The sequence below is a fragment of the Palaemon carinicauda genome, chromosome 29 (assembly GCF_036898095.1).
Source record: "Palaemon carinicauda isolate YSFRI2023 chromosome 29, ASM3689809v2, whole genome shotgun sequence".
NCBI classification, from domain to species: Eukaryota; Metazoa; Arthropoda; class Malacostraca; order Decapoda; family Palaemonidae; genus Palaemon; species Palaemon carinicauda.
Window position 1 is genome coordinate 83,416,220 of NC_090753.1, and position 19,601 is coordinate 83,435,820.

General features: G+C 39.0%; 1 protein-coding gene across 1 annotated transcript; it reads right to left on the bottom strand.

Annotated features, from left to right (window-relative positions):
- Positions 1-12,943: 12,943 nt before the first annotated feature.
- On the bottom strand, positions 12,944-18,587 carry LOC137622292 (uncharacterized). The gene has a single exon (XM_068352850.1). The coding sequence runs from the start codon at positions 18,267-18,269 to the stop codon at positions 12,978-12,980; it is 5,292 nt and encodes a 1,763-aa protein (XP_068208951.1). The 5' UTR covers positions 18,270-18,587; the 3' UTR covers positions 12,944-12,977.
- Positions 18,588-19,601: the final 1,014 nt, after the last annotated feature.

Here is a 19,601-nt window from a genome sequence, read left to right on the forward strand (position 1 = left end):
CACATGATAAAGAAACAGTACAGGTGAATCTTTATAGGGGAACTGTGAATACTAGAACAAGGGAGACTTCTTCCCTCTGCTGAGTCCATATTGTAGATTATTTCTTTTGACCTGGAAGGCTGGAATGCACTTGACATTGACAGTTTATATCTTGAATGTCCTTGATCCTTAAGGTCCTTTGTTACCATAATCACAAAAACTCCTGATCCACTATTCCAGTACCGTGGAATCTCCTTCACGGGACACAGTATACTAAAAGACATCACACTTGTTTTTTTCTGCATCCATCCACATGATAAAGAAACAGTACAGGTGAATCTTTATAGGGGAACTGTGAATACTAGAAAAAGGGAGACTTCTTCCCTCTGCTGAGTCCATATTGTAGATTATTTCTTTTGACCTGGAAGGCTGGAATGCACTTGACATTGACAGTTTATATCTTGAATGTCCTTGATCCTTAAGGTCCTTTGTTACCATAATCACAAAAACTCCTGATCCACTATTCCAGTACTGAGGAATCTCCTTTAGGGGACACAGCATACTAAAAGACATCACACTTGTTTTTTTCTGCATCCATCCACATGATAAACAAACAGTACAGGTGAATCTTTATCAAGGAACAGTGCATACTAAAACAAGGGAGACTTCTTCCCTCTGCTGAGTCCATATTGTAGATTATTTCTTTTGACCCGGAAGGCTGGAATGCACTTGACATTGACAGTTTATATCTTGAATGTCCTTGATCCTTAAGGTCCTTTGTTACCATAATCACAAAAACTCCTGATCCACTATTCCAGTACTGAGGAATCTCCTTTAGGGGACACAGCATACTAAAAGACATCACACTTGTTTTTTTCTGCATCCATCCACATGATAAAGAAACAGTACAGGTGAATCTTTATAGGGGAACTGTGAATACTAGAACAAGGGATACTTTTTCCCTCTGCTGAGTCCATATTGTAGATTATTTCTTTTGACCCGAAGGCTGGAATGCACTTGACATTGACAGTTTATATCTTAAATGTCCTTGATCCTTAAGGTCCTTTGTTACCATAATCACAAAAACTCCTGATCCACTATTCCAGTACCGTGGAATCTCCTTCACGGGACACAGTATACTAAAAGACATCACACTTGTTTTTTTCTGCATCCATCCACATGATAAAGAAACAGTACAGGTGAATCTTTATCAAGGGACAGTGAATACTAGAACAAGGGAGACTTCTTCCCTCTGCTGAGTCCATATTGTAGATTATTTCTTTTGACCCGGAAGGCTGGAATGCACTTGACATTGACAGTTTATATCTTACATGTCCTTGATCCTTAAGGTCCTTTGTTACCATAATCACAAAAACTCCTGATCCACTATTCCAGTACCGTGGAATATCCGTCAGGGGACACAGCATACTAAAAGACATCACACTTGTTTTTTTCTGCATCCATCCACATGATAAAGAAACAGTACAGGTGAATCTTTATCAAGGAACAGTGCATACTAGAACAAGGGAGACTTCTTCCCTCTGCTGAGTCCATATTGTAGATTATTTCTTTTGACCTGGAAGGCTGGAATGCACTTGACATTGACAGTTTATATCTTGAATGTCCTTGATCCTTAAGGTCCTTTGTTACCATAATCACAAAAACTCCTGATCCACTATTCCAGTACTGAGGAATCTCCTTTAGGGGACACAGCATACTAAAAGACATCACACTTGTTTTTTTCTGCATCCATCCACATGATAAAGAAACAGTACAGGTGAATCTTTATAGGGGAACTGTGAATACTAGAACAAGGGATACTTTTTCCCTCTGCTGAGTCCATATTGTAGATTATTTCTTTTGACCTGGAAGGCTGGAATGCACTTGACATTGACAGTTTATATCTTGAATGTCCTTGATCCTTAAGGTCCTTTGTTACCATAATCACAAAAACTCCTGATCCACTATTCCAGTACTGAGGAATCTCCTTTAGGGGACACAGCATACTAAAAGACATCACACTTGTTTTTTTCTGCATCCATCCACATGATAAAGAAACAGTACAGGTGAATCTTTATAGGGGAACTGTGAATACTAGAACAAGGGAGACTTCTTCCCTCTGCTGAGTCCATATTGTAGATTATTTCTTTTGACCTGGAAGGCTGGAATGCACTTGACATTGACAGTTTATATCTTGAATGTCCTTGATCCTTAAGGTCCTTTGTTACCATAATCACAAAAACTCCTGATCCACTATTCCAGTACTGAGGAATCTCCTTTAGGGGACACAGCATACTAAAAGACATCACACTTGTTTTTTTCTGCATCCATCCACATGATAAAGAAACAGTACAGGTGAATCTTTATAGGGGAACTGTGAATACTAGAACAAGGGATACTTTTTCCCTCTGCTGAGTCCATATTGTAGATTATTTCTTTTGACCCGAAGGCTGGAATGCACTTGACATTGACAGTTTATATCTTAAATGTCCTTGATCCTTAAGGTCCTTTGTTACCATAATCACAAAAACTCCTGATCCACTATTCCAGTACCGTGGAATCTCCTTCACGGGACACAGTATACTAAAAGACATCACACTTGTTTTTTTCTGCATCCATCCACATGATAAAGAAACAGTACAGGTGAATCTTTATCAAGGGACAGTGAATACTAGAACAAGGGAGACTTCTTCCCTCTGCTGAGTCCATATTGTAGATTATTTCTTTTGACCCGGAAGGCTGGAATGCACTTGACATTGACAGTTTATATCTTACATGTCCTTGATCCTTAAGGTCCTTTGTTACCATAATCACAAAAACTCCTGATCCACTATTCCAGTACCGTGGAATATCCGTCAGGGGACACAGCATACTAAAAGACATCACACTTGTTTTTTTCTGCATCCATCCACATGATAAAGAAACAGTACAGGTGAATCTTTATCAAGGAACAGTGCATACTAGAACAAGGGAGACTTCTTCCCTCTGCTGAGTCCATATTGTAGATTATTTCTTTTGACCTGGAAGGCTGGAATGCACTTGACATTGACAGTTTATATCTTGAATGTCCTTGATCCTTAAGGTCCTTTGTTACCATAATCACAAAAACTCCTGATCCACTATTCCAGTACTGAGGAATCTCCTTTAGGGGACACAGCATACTAAAAGACATCACACTTGTTTTTTTCTGCATCCATCCACATGATAAACAAACAGTACAGGTGAATCTTTATCAAGGAACAGTGCATACTAGAACAAGGGAGACTTCTTCCCTCTGCTGAGTCCATATTGTAGATTATTTCTTTTGACCTGGAAGGCTGGAATGCACTTGACATTGACAGTTTATATCTTAAATGTCCTTGATCCTTAAGGTCCTTTGTTACCATAATCACAAAAACTCCTGATCCACTATTCCAGTACCGTGGAATCTCCTTCACGGGACACAGTATACTAAAAGACATCACACTTGTTTTTTTCTGCATCCATCCACATGATAAAGAAACAGTACAGGTGAATTTTTATAGGGGAACTGTGAATACTAGAACAAGGGAGACTTCTTCCCTCTGCTGAGTCCATATTGTAGATTATTTCTTTTGACCTGGAAGGCTGGAATGCACTTGACATTGACAGTTTATATCTTGAATGTCCTTGATCCTTAAGGTCCTTTGTTACCATAATCACAAAAACTCCTGATCCACTATTCCAGTACTGAGGAATCTCCTTTAGGGGACACAGCATACTGAAAGACATCACACTTGTTTTTTTCTGCATCCATCCACATGATAAAGAAACAGTACAGGTGAATCTTTATCAAGGAACAGTGCATACTAGAACAAGGGAGACTTCTTCCCTCTGCTGAGTCCATATTGTAGATTATTTCTTTTGACCTGGAAGGCTGGAATAAACTTGCCATTAACAGTTTATATCTTGAATGTCCTTGATCCTTAAGGTCCTTTGTTACCATAATCACAAAAACTCCTGATCCACTATTCCAGTACTGAGGAATCTCCTTTAGGGGACACAGCATACTAAAAGACATCACACTTGTTTTTTTCTACATCCATCCACATGATAAAGAAACAGTACAGGTGAATCTTTATCAAGGAACAGTGCATACTAGAACCAGGGAGACTTCTTCCCTCTGCTGAGTCCATAATGTAGATTATTTCTTTTGACCTGGAAGGCTGGAATGCACTTGACATTGACAGTTTATATCTTGAATGTCCTTGATCCTTAAGGTCCTTTGTTACCATAATCACAAAAACTCCTGATCCACTATTCCAGTACTGAGGAATCTCCTTTAGGGGACACAGCATACTAAAAGACATCACACTTGTTTTTTCTGCATCCATCCACATGATAAAGAAACAGTACAGGTGAATCTTTATCAAGGAACAGTGCATACTAGAACAAGTGAGACTTCTTCCCTCTGCTGAGTCCATATTGTAGATTATTTCTTTTGACCTGGAAGGCTGGAATGCACTTGACATTGACAGTTTATATCTTAAATTTCCTTGATCCTTAAGGTCCTTTGTTACCATAATCACAAAAACTCCTGATCCCCTATTCCAGTACCGTGGAATCTCCTTTAGGGGACACAGCATACTAAAAGACATCACACTTGTTTTTTTCTGCATCCATCCACATGATAAAGAAACAGTACAGGTGAATCTTTATCAAGGAACAGTGCATACTAGAACAAGGGAGACTTCTTTCCTCTGCTGAGTCCATATTGTAGATTATTTCTTTTGACCTGGAAGGCTGGAATGCACTTGACATTGACAGTTTATATCTTGAATGTCCTTGATCCTTAAGGTCCTTTGTTACCATAATCACAAAAACTCCTGATCCACTATTCCAGTACTGAGGAATCTCCTTTAGGGGACACAGCATACTAAAAGACATCACACTTGTTTTTTTCTGCATCCATCCACATGATAAAGAAACAGTACAGGTGAATCTTTATCAAGGAACAGTGCATACTAGAACAAGGGAGACTTCTTCCCTCTGCTGAGTCCATATTGTAGATTATTTCTTTTGACCCGGAAGGCTGGAATGCACTTGACATTGACAGTTTATATCTTGAATGTCCTTGATCCTTAAGGTCCTTTGTTACCATAATCACAAAAACTCCTGATCCACTATTCCAGTACTGAGGAATCTCCTTTAGGGGACACAGCATACTAAAAGACATCACACTTGTTTTTTTCTGCATCCATCCACATGATAAAGAAACAGTACAGGTGAATCTTTATCAAGGAACAGTGCATACTAGAACAAGGGAGACTTCTTCCCTCTGCTGAGTCCATATTGTAGATTATTTCTTTTGACCTGGAAGGCTGGAATGCATTTTCCATTAACATTTTATATCTTAAATGTCCTTGATCCTTAAGGTCCTTTGTTACCATAATCACAAAAACTCCTGATCCACTATTCCAGTACTGTAGAATCTCCTTCAGGGGACACAGCATACTAAAAGACATCACACTTGTTTTTTTCTGCATCCATCCACATGATAAAGAAACAGTACAGGTGAATCTTTATCAAGGAACAGTGCATACTAGAACAAGGGAGACTTCTTCCCTCTGCTGAGTCCATATTGTAGATTATTTCTTTTGACCTGGAAGGCTGGAATGCACTTGCCATTGACAGTTTATCTCCTAAAAATCCTTGATCCTTAAGGTCCTTTGTTACCATAATCACAAAAACTCCTGATCCACTATTCCAGTACTGAGGAATCTCCTTCAGGGGACACAGCATACTAAAAGACATCACACTTGTTTTTTTCTGCATCCATCCACATGATAAAGAAACAGTACAGGTGAATCTTTATCAAGGAACAGTGCATACTAGAACAAGGGAGACTTCTTCCCTCTGCTGAGTCCATATTGTAGATTATTTCTTTTGACCCGGAAGGTAGGAATGCACTTGCCATTAACAGTTTATATCTTAAATGTCCTTGATCCTTAAGGTCCTTTGTTACCATAATCACAAAAACTCCTGATCCACTATTCCAGTACTGAGGAATCTCCTTTAGGGGACACAGCATACTAAAAGACATCACACTTGCTTTTTCTGCATCCATCCACATGATAAAGAAACAGTACAGGTGAATCTTTATCAAAGAACAGTGCATACTAGAACAAGGGAGACTTCTTCCCTCTGCTGAGTCCACATTGAAGATTATTTCTTTTGACCCAGAAGGCTGGAATGCACTTGATATTGACAGTTTATCTCCTAAAAATCCTTGATCCTTAAGGTCCTTTGTTACCATAATCACAAAAACTCCTGATCCACTATTCCAGTACTGAGGAATCTCCTTTAGGGGACACAGCATACTAAAAGACATCACACTTGCTTTTTCTGCATCCATCCACATGATAAAGAAACAGTACAGGTGAATCTTTATCAAGGAACAGTGCATACTAGAACAAGTGGGACTTCTTCCCTCTGCTGAGTCTATATTGAAGATTATTTCTTTTGACCCAGAAGGCAGGAATGCACTTGCCATCCTCTTAATTGTCAGGTTGCTTAGACAACATTAAGATGTCTGTTTATTTTTTCTTGGTCTTTTCTTTCATATTGCGTAATAGAGACTAAGAACTTTGCGAATCCTCTCGATCCACCGCACAAATTAATCTCATTTTGATCCTCAAAAGTATTTACTGTCTTGGGTTTCATATCAATTTCGATATATAAAGTAATTTTATGTTTCTTTTGCTCCTACTTTGTCTGCATCTTTTCCCACTTTTGTGTGGGGTCGATGTTTCTGGCCAGCGTTTTCCATCTACCCATCTTCTTATCCTCCTCTTTCTTCTGATTCTTGTTAGTATGTTGTTTCTTCTTTTCCTCATCTTTTTCTTTTTCCTTCTCCTGCTTCTCATTTCCATTCGCCTTCTCTTCCAGATTCTTGGTATTCGTTTTTTTCTTATTTTGCTCCCTTCCATTCTCCTTCTCTTTCTGCTAACTTTATCTGTATTCCCCGTGCCAATCTAGTATGGGCATCCTCTCTCAAACTGAAGATTCTTTTGCAACCTCATGCTGACTTTTCAGTACAATCTCCTTACACATGCTGCCATCTTATAAGCCTGTTTGTCTCAGGTATTTCAACTCCTAGATGTTCTAGAAGCTCTCTAAGCATGGATTGACAATTGTTTGTCATAAGATGGTACCTTTACAAATTCCACGGTTTATAGAGTTCCGTCATTGCCTCATAGACCTGCCGTGGTGTCAGGTTTTCTAGCTGGTATTCATCCTTTTCAAAGAACTCAAATTCAGGAGATGGTTTTCTGTAAAAGGGCATCAACCATCTATTATTTCCCTTGTCTTTTTCTGTTAACCCTTCAAAGTATCGCTCCCTGGACTCCCATTGGAATTTCACGGTGGTATGCATTATACGCAACGGACGGCACATATGGCGAAACGGGTACAGTAATTTCTTGTCAAGATACCTCTCTTGCACGAAAATTTTGCAGGATCCCGGGTTGTCGTCCTTTTCATCCCATTCTTCATAATTCCTCCGAAGCTTATTTTGAATCTCTAGTGGTGGTTGTGAGAAGGGTAGATTTAAGAAAGGGGAGGATTCTGGTGTTGTTTTTGAGAAGAGTGCCTTTAAGAAAGGGGAGGATTCTGGTGGATTTAAGAAGAGGGGGAATTCAAGTGATGAATGTGAGGAAGAAAAACCAAGTGATGAATGGGAGGAGGAAGAATAAAGTGATGAATTTGAGAAGGAAAAATCTAGTGATGAACGTGAGGAGGAAGAATAAAGTGGTGACTGTGAGGAGGAAGAACCAGGTGATGAATGTGAGGAGGAAGAATCAAGTGATGAATGTGAGGAGGTCTCCTCATCCTTTCCATAAAGCCCCACCAAACGAGCGTTGATTTTATCTTCTCGTCGGAGCTCCTTTTGAAGCCTGTTGACCTCTTTGTTAGTGTTTACAATGCCTTTGCCCAACCTTTCGTCAAGAATCTCTATACGAAAACCTAAACGCTTAATTTCTATTTTCAATCTTGCTATTATCTCCTCTTGTTCCTTTTGACGATTAGGGTCAGTCGTCTTCTTCGCCTGCTCTTCCTCCTGACTCCTTTCATTCTGCTTGTGATACTCCTCCTCCCTTTCATTCCTATCTTTCAGAAACTCTTCCCACCTTTGTGTATCAAAACTTATTCTAATAATAACAGGGCAGAGTAAATAATCAAGGTTATCAAATACGGCCAAGAATCTAAGAATTTGATTGAGAAAGTGGCCCAAGTAGCACTTGCCACAATCGAACTTTAAACGGAACACTTGGATGGGCATTATTGGGTTATTGTGATGGTCCACCATAAGCGAGTCACATTGAAGGTAACTTGGGTATTTTTCTCTATCCCATGGGAGAGTGCCATTGTTTATATGATCAACGATTTCTTGTTCAATGAAGGTTCCGTTGAGTGGATGCCCTGTTCTGATCTTTTTTGGAGAGATTTTTGATGTTCTGCCAATACTCTCCGAATTGTTTACGTTTTCCATTAATAGTTGTATATCCTTTTTTATCCTCTCGCTTTTTCTATTCTCTTCCTTGTCCTTGTTTAATTTTTCTTTATTTTTTCTCTTCCCCTTCTCCCCCTTATTCCTCTGATTATTGGTATTCTGTTTTTCCTCCTTTCCATTCTTCTTCTCCTTCTGATCCTTGCTATTCTTGGTCATCTTATTTTCCTTCTTTCCATAAAGAGCTATCAAACTAGCGTTGATTTCTTGTTTTCGTAGAAGCTCCTTTTCAAGTCTGTCAATTTCCTTTTTATTCTCTATATTTCTTCTTACAATCTTGTTTTTAAATCTCCTTATACAGTCCTTTAAACGCATCTTTTCTCTCTCCAATTCTTCTATTTCCTTGTTTAGTTCTTCTTCACGATTTGGGGTAATTATCTTCTTTTCCTCCTCTTGCCTCTGATTTTTTTCATTATATTTTTTCTTCTTCTTCTCCTCCTTTTCATTGTCCTTCTCCTGCTTCCCCATTCCATCCTCCTTCTTCTTCTCCTCCTCTCTTCCATTCTCCTTCTCTTTATGATTATGCTGATGGACAAGCTCCTTTTCCATTTTTTCAATTTTCTTTTTCTTTTTCTTGTTCTTCTCCTCCTTTTCATTGTCCTTCTCCTGCTTCCCCATTCCATCCTCCTTCTTCTTCTCCTCCTTTTCCCTTTCCTTCTCCTGCTTCCCCATTCCATCCTCCTTCTTCTTCTCCTCCTTTTCCCTTTCCTTCTCCTGCTTCCCCATTCCATCCTCCTTCTTCTTCTCCTCCTTTTCCCTTTCCTTCTCCTGCTTCCCCATTCCATCCTCCTTCTTCTTCTCCTCCTCTCTTCCATTCTCCTTCTCTTTATGATTATGCTGATGGACAAGCTCCTTTTCCATTTTTTCAATTTTCTTTTTCTTTTTCTTGTTCTTCTCCTCCTTTTCATTGTCCTTCTCCTGCTTCCTCATTCCATCCTCCTTCTTCTTCTCCTCCTTTTCCCTTTCCTTCTCCTGCTTCCCCATTCCATCCTCCTTCTTCTTCTCCTCCTTTTCCCTTTCCTTCTCCTGCTTCCCCATTCCATCCTCCTTCTTCTTCTCCTCCTTTTCCCTTTCCTTCTCCTGCTTCCCCATTCCATCCTCCTTCTTCTTCTCCTCCTCTCTTCCATTCTCCTTCTCTTTATGATTATGCTGATGGACAAGCTCCTTTTCCTTTTTTTCAATTTTCTTTTTCTTTTTCTTGTTCTTCTCCTCCTTTTCATTGTCCTTCTCCTGCTTCCCCATTCCATCCTCCTTCTTCTTCTCCTCCTTTTCCCTTTCCTTCTCCTGCTTCCCCATTCCATCCTCCTTCTTCTTCTCCTCCTTTTCCCTTTCCTTCTCCTGCTTCCCCATTCCATCCTCCTTCTTCTTCTCCTCCTTTTCCCTTTCCTTCTCCTGCTTCCCCATTCCATCCTCCTTCTTCTTCTCCTCCTCTCTTCCATTCTCCTTCTCTTTATGATTATGCTGATGGACAAGCTCCTTTTCCATTTTTTCAATTTTCTTTTTCTTTTTCTTGTTCTTCTCCTCCTTTTCATTGTCCTTCTCCTGCTTCCCCATTCCATCCTCCTTCTTCTTCTCCTCCTTTTCCCTTTCCTTCTCCTGCTTCCCCATTCCATCCTCCTTCTTCTTCTCCTCCTTTTCCCTTTCCTTCTCCTGCTTCCCCATTCCATCCTCCTTCTTCTTCTCCTCCTCTCTTCCATTCTCCTTCTCTTTATGATTATGCTGATGGACAAGCTCCTTTTCCATTTTTTCAATTTTCTTTTTCTTTTTCTTGTTCTTCTCCTCCTTTTCATTGTCCTTCTCCTGCTTCCTCATTCCATCCTCCTTCTTCTTCTCCTCCTTTTCCCTTTCCTTCTCCTGCTTCCCCATTCCATCCTCCTTCTTCTTCTCCTCCTTTTCCCTTTCCTTCTCCTGCTTCCCCATTCCATCCTCCTTCTTCTTCTCCTCCTTTTCCCTTTCCTTCTCCTGCTTCCCCATTCCATCCTCCTTCTTCTTCTCCTCCTCTCTTCCATTCTCCTTCTCTTTATGATTATGCTGATGGACAAGCTCCTTTTCCATTTTTTCAATTTTCTTTTTCTTTTTCTTGTTCTTCTCCTCCTTTTCATTGTCCTTCTCCTGCTTCCCCATTCCATCCTCCTTCTTCTTCTCCTCCTCTCTTCCATTCTCCTTTTTCTGAGTATGATGGCGTAGACGCTCCTTTACTAGTTTTTCTATTTTCTTTTTATAACCTCTATATTTTTTGACGACCAGGTTTTCAAGTCTACTCATAGGCCTACACTCTCTCTTCACTTCTTTTATTTCATTATTTTTTGTCTTCTTCTCCTCCTCCTTTCTCCTTACGTCGACTTGGTTGTTTCTCTCTTCACAAAGACAATGTGTGTATTCATAGCAATTAAAGTCTCCATCTACTTTCTCCTTTATTTGCTCTTCGTAACTCATTAAGCGTCGTATGTTTTGGTCGTTGTCATTAGGACCTAGAGCATCCATCGTATTGATAGAAGCGATGTCATAGATATAACAAATATTTTCCGAGAATTCTCTCTTCTTCTTCTTCTTCTTCTCCTCCTTTTCCCTTTCCTTCTCATGCTTCGCCCTTCCATCCTCCTCCTTTTTCTTCTTCTCCTCTCTTCCATTCTCCTTTTTCTGAGTATGATGGCGTAGACGCTCCTTTACTAGTTTTTCTATTTTCTTTTTATAACCTCTATATTTTTTGACGACCAGGTTTTCAAGTCTACTCATAGGCCTACACTCCTTTAGATGCGTCTTTTCTCTCTTCACTTCTTTTATTTCATTATTTTTTGTCTTCTTCTCCTCCTCCTTTCTCCTTACGTCGACTTGGTTGTTTCTCTCTTCACAAAGACAATGGGTGTATTCATAGTAATTAAAGTCTCCATCTACTTTCTCCTTTATTTGCTCTTCGTAACTCATTAAGCGTCGTATGTTTTGTTCGTTGTTAGAAGCGACGTCAAAGATATAAAAAATTTTTTCCGAGAATTCTCTCGGCCACACACTTAATAAAAATACACTGTATCTAGTAATTGCCATTTTTAACGGTATAGAGTAATGCATTCAGTTATCCTTATTTTTATTTAATTCAATTCTGTCATCAGATTCCAAAACAGACTTCATGATCTGAAAAAGGATTCAAAGCACTCTCAGATCCGGATTCGACTCCGAGGTGAAACTCATCCGTAGAAATGCTGAATGAATTCCTGACAAGGCTCTGAAAGATCCTCCGCCTCTCTGCAAAGACAGTAAATACTTCGCTAGGAATAATAAGAATACGAAGATGAAGAAGAAGAGGAGAATTCCATAACAGACTTCACGATTCGAAATAGTGTTCAAAACACTCTCGGATCCGGGTTCGACTCCAAGGAGTCACTCATCGTCAGTAGAAATGCTGAATGCATTCCTGACAAGGCTCTGAATGATCCTCCGTCTTTCTGCAAAGACATTAAAAGCTTCGCTAGGAATCTTCAAAGTGACTCTGACGGGAAAGAGACCTTTGACGCTGAAGCAGACTGTTTTCTTCCAAGATTTCATTTTTTCATCCTCCGTTCATTTTGACTCGATTCATGATAATTCTTTCCTATTCTAGTCTCTCTCTCTCTCTCTCTCTCTCTCTCTCTCTCTCTCTCTCTCTCTCTCTCTCTCTCTCTCAAATGAACGGAGAATAAACAAATGAAATCTTGGAAGAGAACAGCCTGCTTCAGCGTCAAAGTTCTCTTTCCCGTCAGAGCTTTTACTGTCTTCGCAGAAACGAAGGATGTTTCAGAGCCTTGTCAGGAATGCATTCGGCATTTCTACTGACGTCAATAGGCTGATGGGGAATTCTCAATAGGCCGAACCATTGTGAAACTGTCAAATCATTAAGAAAAGAGATTTATAAACATTGAATTATCAGCAGACGGAGAGATTTACTGTGGGGGATTATTTAAGCCCACATCGTACAGGAAGGTATGGAAAAAGGAGAGCCTTGGGCTAGAAGTAAACACCATGTTTTTCTTAAAACCTCTGGTTTTATTAGAACAACTAAACTCTTCAGTAAACATAATGAGACTTACATTAAGCAAAATAGTTATAAAATTCACACTCATAAATATGATGACTAGTAAATATCAAATACTAAATTAATTGTACTTCAATATACACTTCAAGTAAGAGAAACAGAATTAAATATATAACCAAGAAACTAACAAAAAAAACATTGGAACATGAGTTAAAAAAGAAAATGGTAGTGCTATTTCAGACACACTATAAGGAATCTCCTTTCAAGTGAATAAGCAGAAAACACCTTTCTAAAGTCAACATCCTCCCGGCAATAGGGGACGAAGCCACCTATTAAAGAGCACAACTTAGACCTTATCTAAATTATACATGGCAGAAAAACACACAAAAATTAGTAATGTAGTTTTACAAAATAAACACATAAAGCTTTGCTTGACATGCACAACTGCATGACTTACAGTGACTATTATAAATCTAACTTAGTAGGAGGCTTAATTACTCTACCAGACTTAGACTTTGGAAATACATCCTCATCACTAACAGTATGGATAGGCATTTGAGGATTATCACATACATCTCTCTCAAAATCATCACAGGATGCATCAGTAGTAATCAAATCTTCAGATCTACCTACTTCAAGATTATACAATCTTTGAATGGGTCTAGTCATTTCTCCCTTTTTAGTTTTGAGCCTTACACTTCTTACAAGTCCATCTCTACCTTTAAAAACATCTACAATAACCCCAAGAGGCCACTTCAATCTAGGAAGGTTATCCTCCTTTATCAACACAAGGTCACCCTTAGACAAATCACATTTTTTATTGAATCCTTTAACAACTTGAGGCAAATTGGTTATATAATTGTTACTCCAAATTTTCCAAAAATGTTCTAGGTTCTTGTTTCTTAAAACTTCTCTTTCATTCAAGTCCCTGGAAGTCACCTTACATGGCTCAACATTTATTAAGGATTTACAATGTGGGGCTCTTCCTAGGATAAAATGTGAAGGAGTGAGATAATGAATGGAATCAAGTTCATCACTCACATAGGTCAATGGTCTGGAATTAATACAGGACTCTATTTCTACTAGTATAGTTTCTAATTCACTCTTACTTACATAGTTCAGATTCAGTGTCTTTCTCAAGGCAAGCTTAACTGACCTAATGAGTCTCTCCCACCAGCCCCCCCACCAGGGAGCACGAGGGGCAATAAAGTTCCATTTGGGAGCCAAGTGGCCATACAGCCTTTGTACTTCATACCTAGCAGCTACAAAAGTCTTTGCATTATCTGAATATATAACACTAGGTAAACTTCTCCTGGCAACAAATCTTCTTATAGCCAATAAGCAGTCAGGCAAGGATAAAGATTCTGTAAGCTCTAGGTGTACAGCTCTTACAACACCACAAGTGAACAACAATACATAAAATTTCTTACTAGGACAATCAGCACAAAAGAGGGGGCCTGCATAATCTAAGCCTGTTACATCAAAGGGTGGAGAAGCCCTTATTCTTTCTTTAGGTAATGGAGCCACAGGCTGACTACAAGGTTTTGAATCATGCCAACGGCAACTTAAACATTCCTTTATTACTGTCTTAGCTAATCTCCTCATTCCTATAATCCAAAAGTTATTTCGTAGGGATGAAATTACGGTATCCACACCTGCATGCTTTAAAAACCTGTGCTGAAATCTGATCAACAGTTTAGCCAATTGACCCTTTGGAATTATAACAGGATGTTTAGTGTCATATTCCAAGTTAGAAAACTCAAGACGTCCCCTAATTCTTATTAAGCCTTTATCATCTAGAAAGGGGTCAAGATTTCTTAATTTAGACCATTGAGGGATAGCCTTTTTACCCAAAAGTACCTTTATTTCTGCAGAAAACATTTCTCTTTGGATGCAGTAAATCAACTTCAACTTAGCAAAATCGATCTCTTCAGTAATGAGAGGGCCTGCCACTTTGTTATTACTATTTCTACAATTTGTGATAAATCTTAAGACATAAGCTGTAACTCTCAACACCTTGCTTAATTTACTGTATCGATCTAAATCTATCAACGGGTTGTCTGGCATGCCTTGTACATTAAGACAGACAGCAGTACTTTCTATGCCTATTTCATCTTTATACTTAACTGGGTTACCTTCCCTTTCCTGGTATTGGGATTCTTTTAACATACTAGGCCCATAGAGCCACATAGTACTATCCACAAGCTTGTCTGCCAACAGACCTCGTGTTATCAGGTCAGCTGGATTGTCCTTACTTACACAATGTTGCCAGCAACTTGGAGGTGTTAACTCTCTGATTTCCTTTACCCGATTAGCTACAAATAGGTCCTTCTTACTAACATCTCTTTGAATCCATGACAGAGCAATGGTAGAATCTGTCCAACACCTAACTCTAACACAGTTATCTAGGTTAAGGGTATTCTTCACAAAGTTGACTAATCGTGAACACAAAAGACATCCCATGAGTTCTAACCTCGGCAATGTAATTGTCTTTATGGGAGCAACTCTTGACTTAGAGGACACTAATGACACCTTGTATGAGCCGTTCTCCACAGGCACTCGCAGGTACACACAAGCCCCATAGCCCTTTTCAGAGGCATCACCAAACCCATGTAGTTCCATATGACTAAGCTTCCCCCAGGCCTTTGGTGAAAAATAACATCTATCTATCTGATAATTCTTAAAATGCTCACTACTAAGGAGCCATCTTTGAAACTTTAGCTTCAACTCTGATGGCATTTCTTGATCCCAAGTCAAACCCAGTTTCCAGAGTTCCTGAAAAAGTATCTTGCCATACATAACATATGGACTGATTAACCCTAAAGGGTCAAAAATCTTGGCTATCACACTAAGGATACTTCGCTTAGTACAGACTACTTCTACAAAGGAATCTGAGTTTATGCCATCAAAGGAGAAACTGTCCAGTGAGTTACACCACTTCAGGCCTAATACAGTATTGGGTTCATCAGAATTTATAAAGGGTACCTTGTCACATAACTGAGAAGTAATTAGCAAACTATTTGATACAAGTTTTGTAAGGTCCATACTAGCATCAGCTAAAATGCTACGGGCTTCACAAAATTTATCAGCTGCTTCTACAGCAGAATCCGCACCACTCAACCAATTGTCTGTATACATGTTAGCCTTCAAATCTTGCACTACACTAGTTGGGGGATACTTATCCAAATGATGTTTGATTGTGGCATTTAACAGAAATGGGCTCGCTGTGTTACCAAAGGGTACACGTGTGAATCTCATGTGCCGTATTGTACCATCATCTCTTGGCCACAAAAATCTATGAACATCTCTGTCTTTCTCTTGTACACTAATTTGCAAAAAGGCCTTTCTTATATCAGCTGTAACAGCAATGGGCCAACGACGAAAACGAATGAGTACCTCAACCAAGTCAGGGTTGAGTGATGGGCCTGAGGACAAACAGTCATTCAATGATACACCATTGTAACAAGAGGCAGAGGCATCAAACACAGGTCTTATCTTAGTACTTGAACTACTTAATTTAACTACTGGACGATGAGGCATATAGTACACAGGATTCACACCTGAAATTTCCTGCCTTGGTACCTCTTCTATTATGTGATCTGACTCATAACTATCAAACACTTTTTGATATTCTTTCTTAAGCTCCTTATCGTGTTCTAACTTAACCATTAGCCTACCTAACCTTTTATGGGCTATGGCAACATTATTTAAAAGCCTTTCCTTAGCAGAATCATCCTTCCATGGCAGTGCAACCTCATAGCGACCATTCACAAACTTCACAGTACTCTCAAATTCTTTGAAAACTTTGGTTTCACTATAACTTTCAACAAATTCCCTAGGCTTAACCCCTACAGTTTCCAAATCCCAAAAATTACACAAATCTGAATCTGAAACAGAGGAGATACACAATAATTGTGGTACAGAGTAGGTACAAGAGTCATTGGTTTTATACAGCCTGCCACTCAAGACATAACCAAAGAGAGACTTCATGGCTACGACATGGTTAATTTGGAAGGCATCTACAGGAGAAATCAGTGTCCAGTAGAAATCTAGACCAATCAGTATATCAATCTCAATGGGAGAATCATGGTGGTAATCATCAGCTAATACAACATGAGAGAAAGAGTTAAGCACTGAATCTGGTACAATAGGCCTAACCAAGGGTTGACATATTCTGGGAATCTCCGCAGCAATAATACGTACCACTTTCTTGTCAGAGTCCCACAACTTTAACTCATAAACATTTCTGTGTTCATTTTTTCCACTGCTATGACCACCAAAACTAGAGTATGGCATAGGTGCACTAGTGATCCATTGTGGTTTACACTTCTTCACAAATTTGCTACTAATATAAGACCTGTCTGCACCATTATCAAACATTACCTGAGCAGTGACAACAGTACCATCACTACCACTCACCTGAACTTTGGCAGTTTGTAAAATGGTACAGTTACCACCTTGCCCTGTTAGAAGTGCCACATCGCCAGGCTTGTCACTGCCAATAGCACCTTCCTTTGCTTCACTTTCCTCCTTCTTAAGGTTCATTTCCAGCCTAACGCCACACATTAAGGTAGAATGGGCACCGTTACACTTTGTACACCTTGTACGAGCTTTACAGTCTCTTGACATGTGTCCACTCTTCAAACACTTGAAACATAGGCCTAAACTTCTTATTTTTTCACCTCGCTCCTTTCCACTCAATTCTAGCACACCATAACAGTTTTCCGATTTGTGCTTCTTGGCACAGAAGCTGCACATTGTGTTTTCTTGCTTGGACGAAGCATGAAGGGCTGCGGCTGAATACACCTTGTCTTTAGAACTCTTATTTTCAATTTTCTTTACTTCAATACTACTCTTTCCCTTAAAAGCTTCAGACCTTTCTAATCTTGAAATTTCCTTGTCTAAGAATGTCAATAACCAATCTAAATCACTCTCATGTCCATCACCATCCCTGGCCCACTCTAGCCGCAGTTCACTTGGCAAACGGGAGAGGATGATAGGTGTAAGAAACACTTCACATTGTTTTCCTGTGATGCCTAGCGCCTCCAAACTGCGGATGTGTATTAGAATGTCATCTCGTAATTTCCACAGCTGTGCCACACCCTTGGGTCCGCTGACATTAATGTTGACCTCACCATTTAACAATGCCTGGACATGAGCAAAAATAATCCTTTCTGGCTTGTGGTAGCGTTCCTTCAGTAGTTTGCAGGCAACCTGGTAATTAGCACTGGTATGAGCTAGTCCCTTCACTACATTCCTGGCATCTCCCTCCAGCAAAGACAGCAAATAAGTGAACTTACTAATCACTGGAAGGTCTGTTGCATCGATGTGGGAATTATATTGATCCCAGAAGGACTGCCATTGGGTCACTTCACCACTAAACTTCGGTAGCTCCAGCTTGGGTAACTTGACATTGGTGATATCGGACTGTCCACTTATACTGCCAGCTTTAGAACCAGGACACGCTGCTGCTGCTAACTTCCTTATCTGGTCTTCAGCTTGTATCCTAGGCTGCACACTTATTGTTCTAAACTCATGGGCTTCATCCAAAAGTTGTTCTAGTTCTTCTTCAGCTACCTCAACTTCTAATGCTTCTTGGACTTCATCCAACTTAGCTAGTCTCTGGTTGTATTCCTTGATAGCATACTCAAATTGACTAATAGTTGTGGTGGAAGACTCCAAAAGGTCACTCAGTGCCTTGGAAGCTCTTGTCACCCACCCTCTACATGTAGTCCTAGTCTTCTTTAACTTCTCCATTATCTTCACTGCACAACTTACTTTCTTAGAGGGAGTGTTCCCTGGTCTGGGCACCAAAATGTGGGGGATTATTTAAGCCCACATCGTACAGGAAGGTATGGAAAAAGGAGAGCCTTGGGCTAGAAGTAAACACCATGTTTTTCTTAAAACCTCTGGTTTTATTAGAACAACTAAACTCTTCAGTAAACATAATGAGACTTACATTAAGCAAAATAGTTATAAAATTCACACTCATAAATATGATGACTAGTAAATATCAAATACTAAATTAATTGTACTTCAATATACACTTCAAGTAAGAGAAACAGAATTAAATATATAACCAAGAAACTAACAAAAAAAACATTGGAACATGAGTTATAAAAGAAAATGGTAGTGCTATTTCAGACACACTATAAGGAATCTCCTTTCAAGTGAATAAGCAGAAAACACCTTTCTAAAGTCAACATCTACTGCATTGTCGGGAGGGGTTAAATTTGGCTAGTTTTCTGTTGGCGACTAACTCTAAAGTCAACCAACTTTTCAAATTGGGTCCGTAATTATTCAGTTTACGTGTCTATATACATATATATATATATATATATATATATATATATATATATATATATATATATATATATATATATATATATATATATATATATATATATATATATCTGGAAAAATAGAGGCCATTTTGGTGTATTCATATACATCGTACGTCTGGTAGCGTTGAATGGCAACTGCGTCAGCTAGGTTGACGTGCCACAATTGTCCTATTTCGCAAAGGAATTTCAACGATATTATTATTGCAGACATCGCTAAACACTTTCATTGTTGTACTGAATTTCTAATTAGCTTTATTCTTAAACCCTTGATCTGTCATTAGTTTTTTGATGAGTTAAATTGGTCATTTTAATTATGTAGGCTACATATTTGAATATGGCAACACGTTATCTATATATGTTGCATACATATCATCATCATCCGGTACTAGTCTACTGCAGAACAAAGGCCTCAGTCCTGTTCTTCCACTTGCGGTTTGCTTATGGTCTCCTTGTGCCAATCCACGCCAGTAAACTTCCGTAGTTCGTCCATCCATCGTTTTCGCTTCCTCTTCCTGCTTCTTTTATATATATATATATATATATATATATATATATATATATATATATATATATATATATATATATATATATATATATATATATATATATATATATATATATATATATATATATATATATATATATATACAGGAAGGTTGGGGCATCTGGAACGCCGTAGATTTAATATAAATAGGATGGAGAAAGGCCAGCGTAGCATCATACATTTATTTTCCGAATTTTCGAG

Excerpts from the sequence above, each read along its gene's own strand:
- LOC137622292 (XM_068352850.1), bottom strand. The coding sequence starts at position 18,269 with ATGGAGAAGTTAAAGAAGACTAGGACTACATGTAGAGGGTGGGTGACA.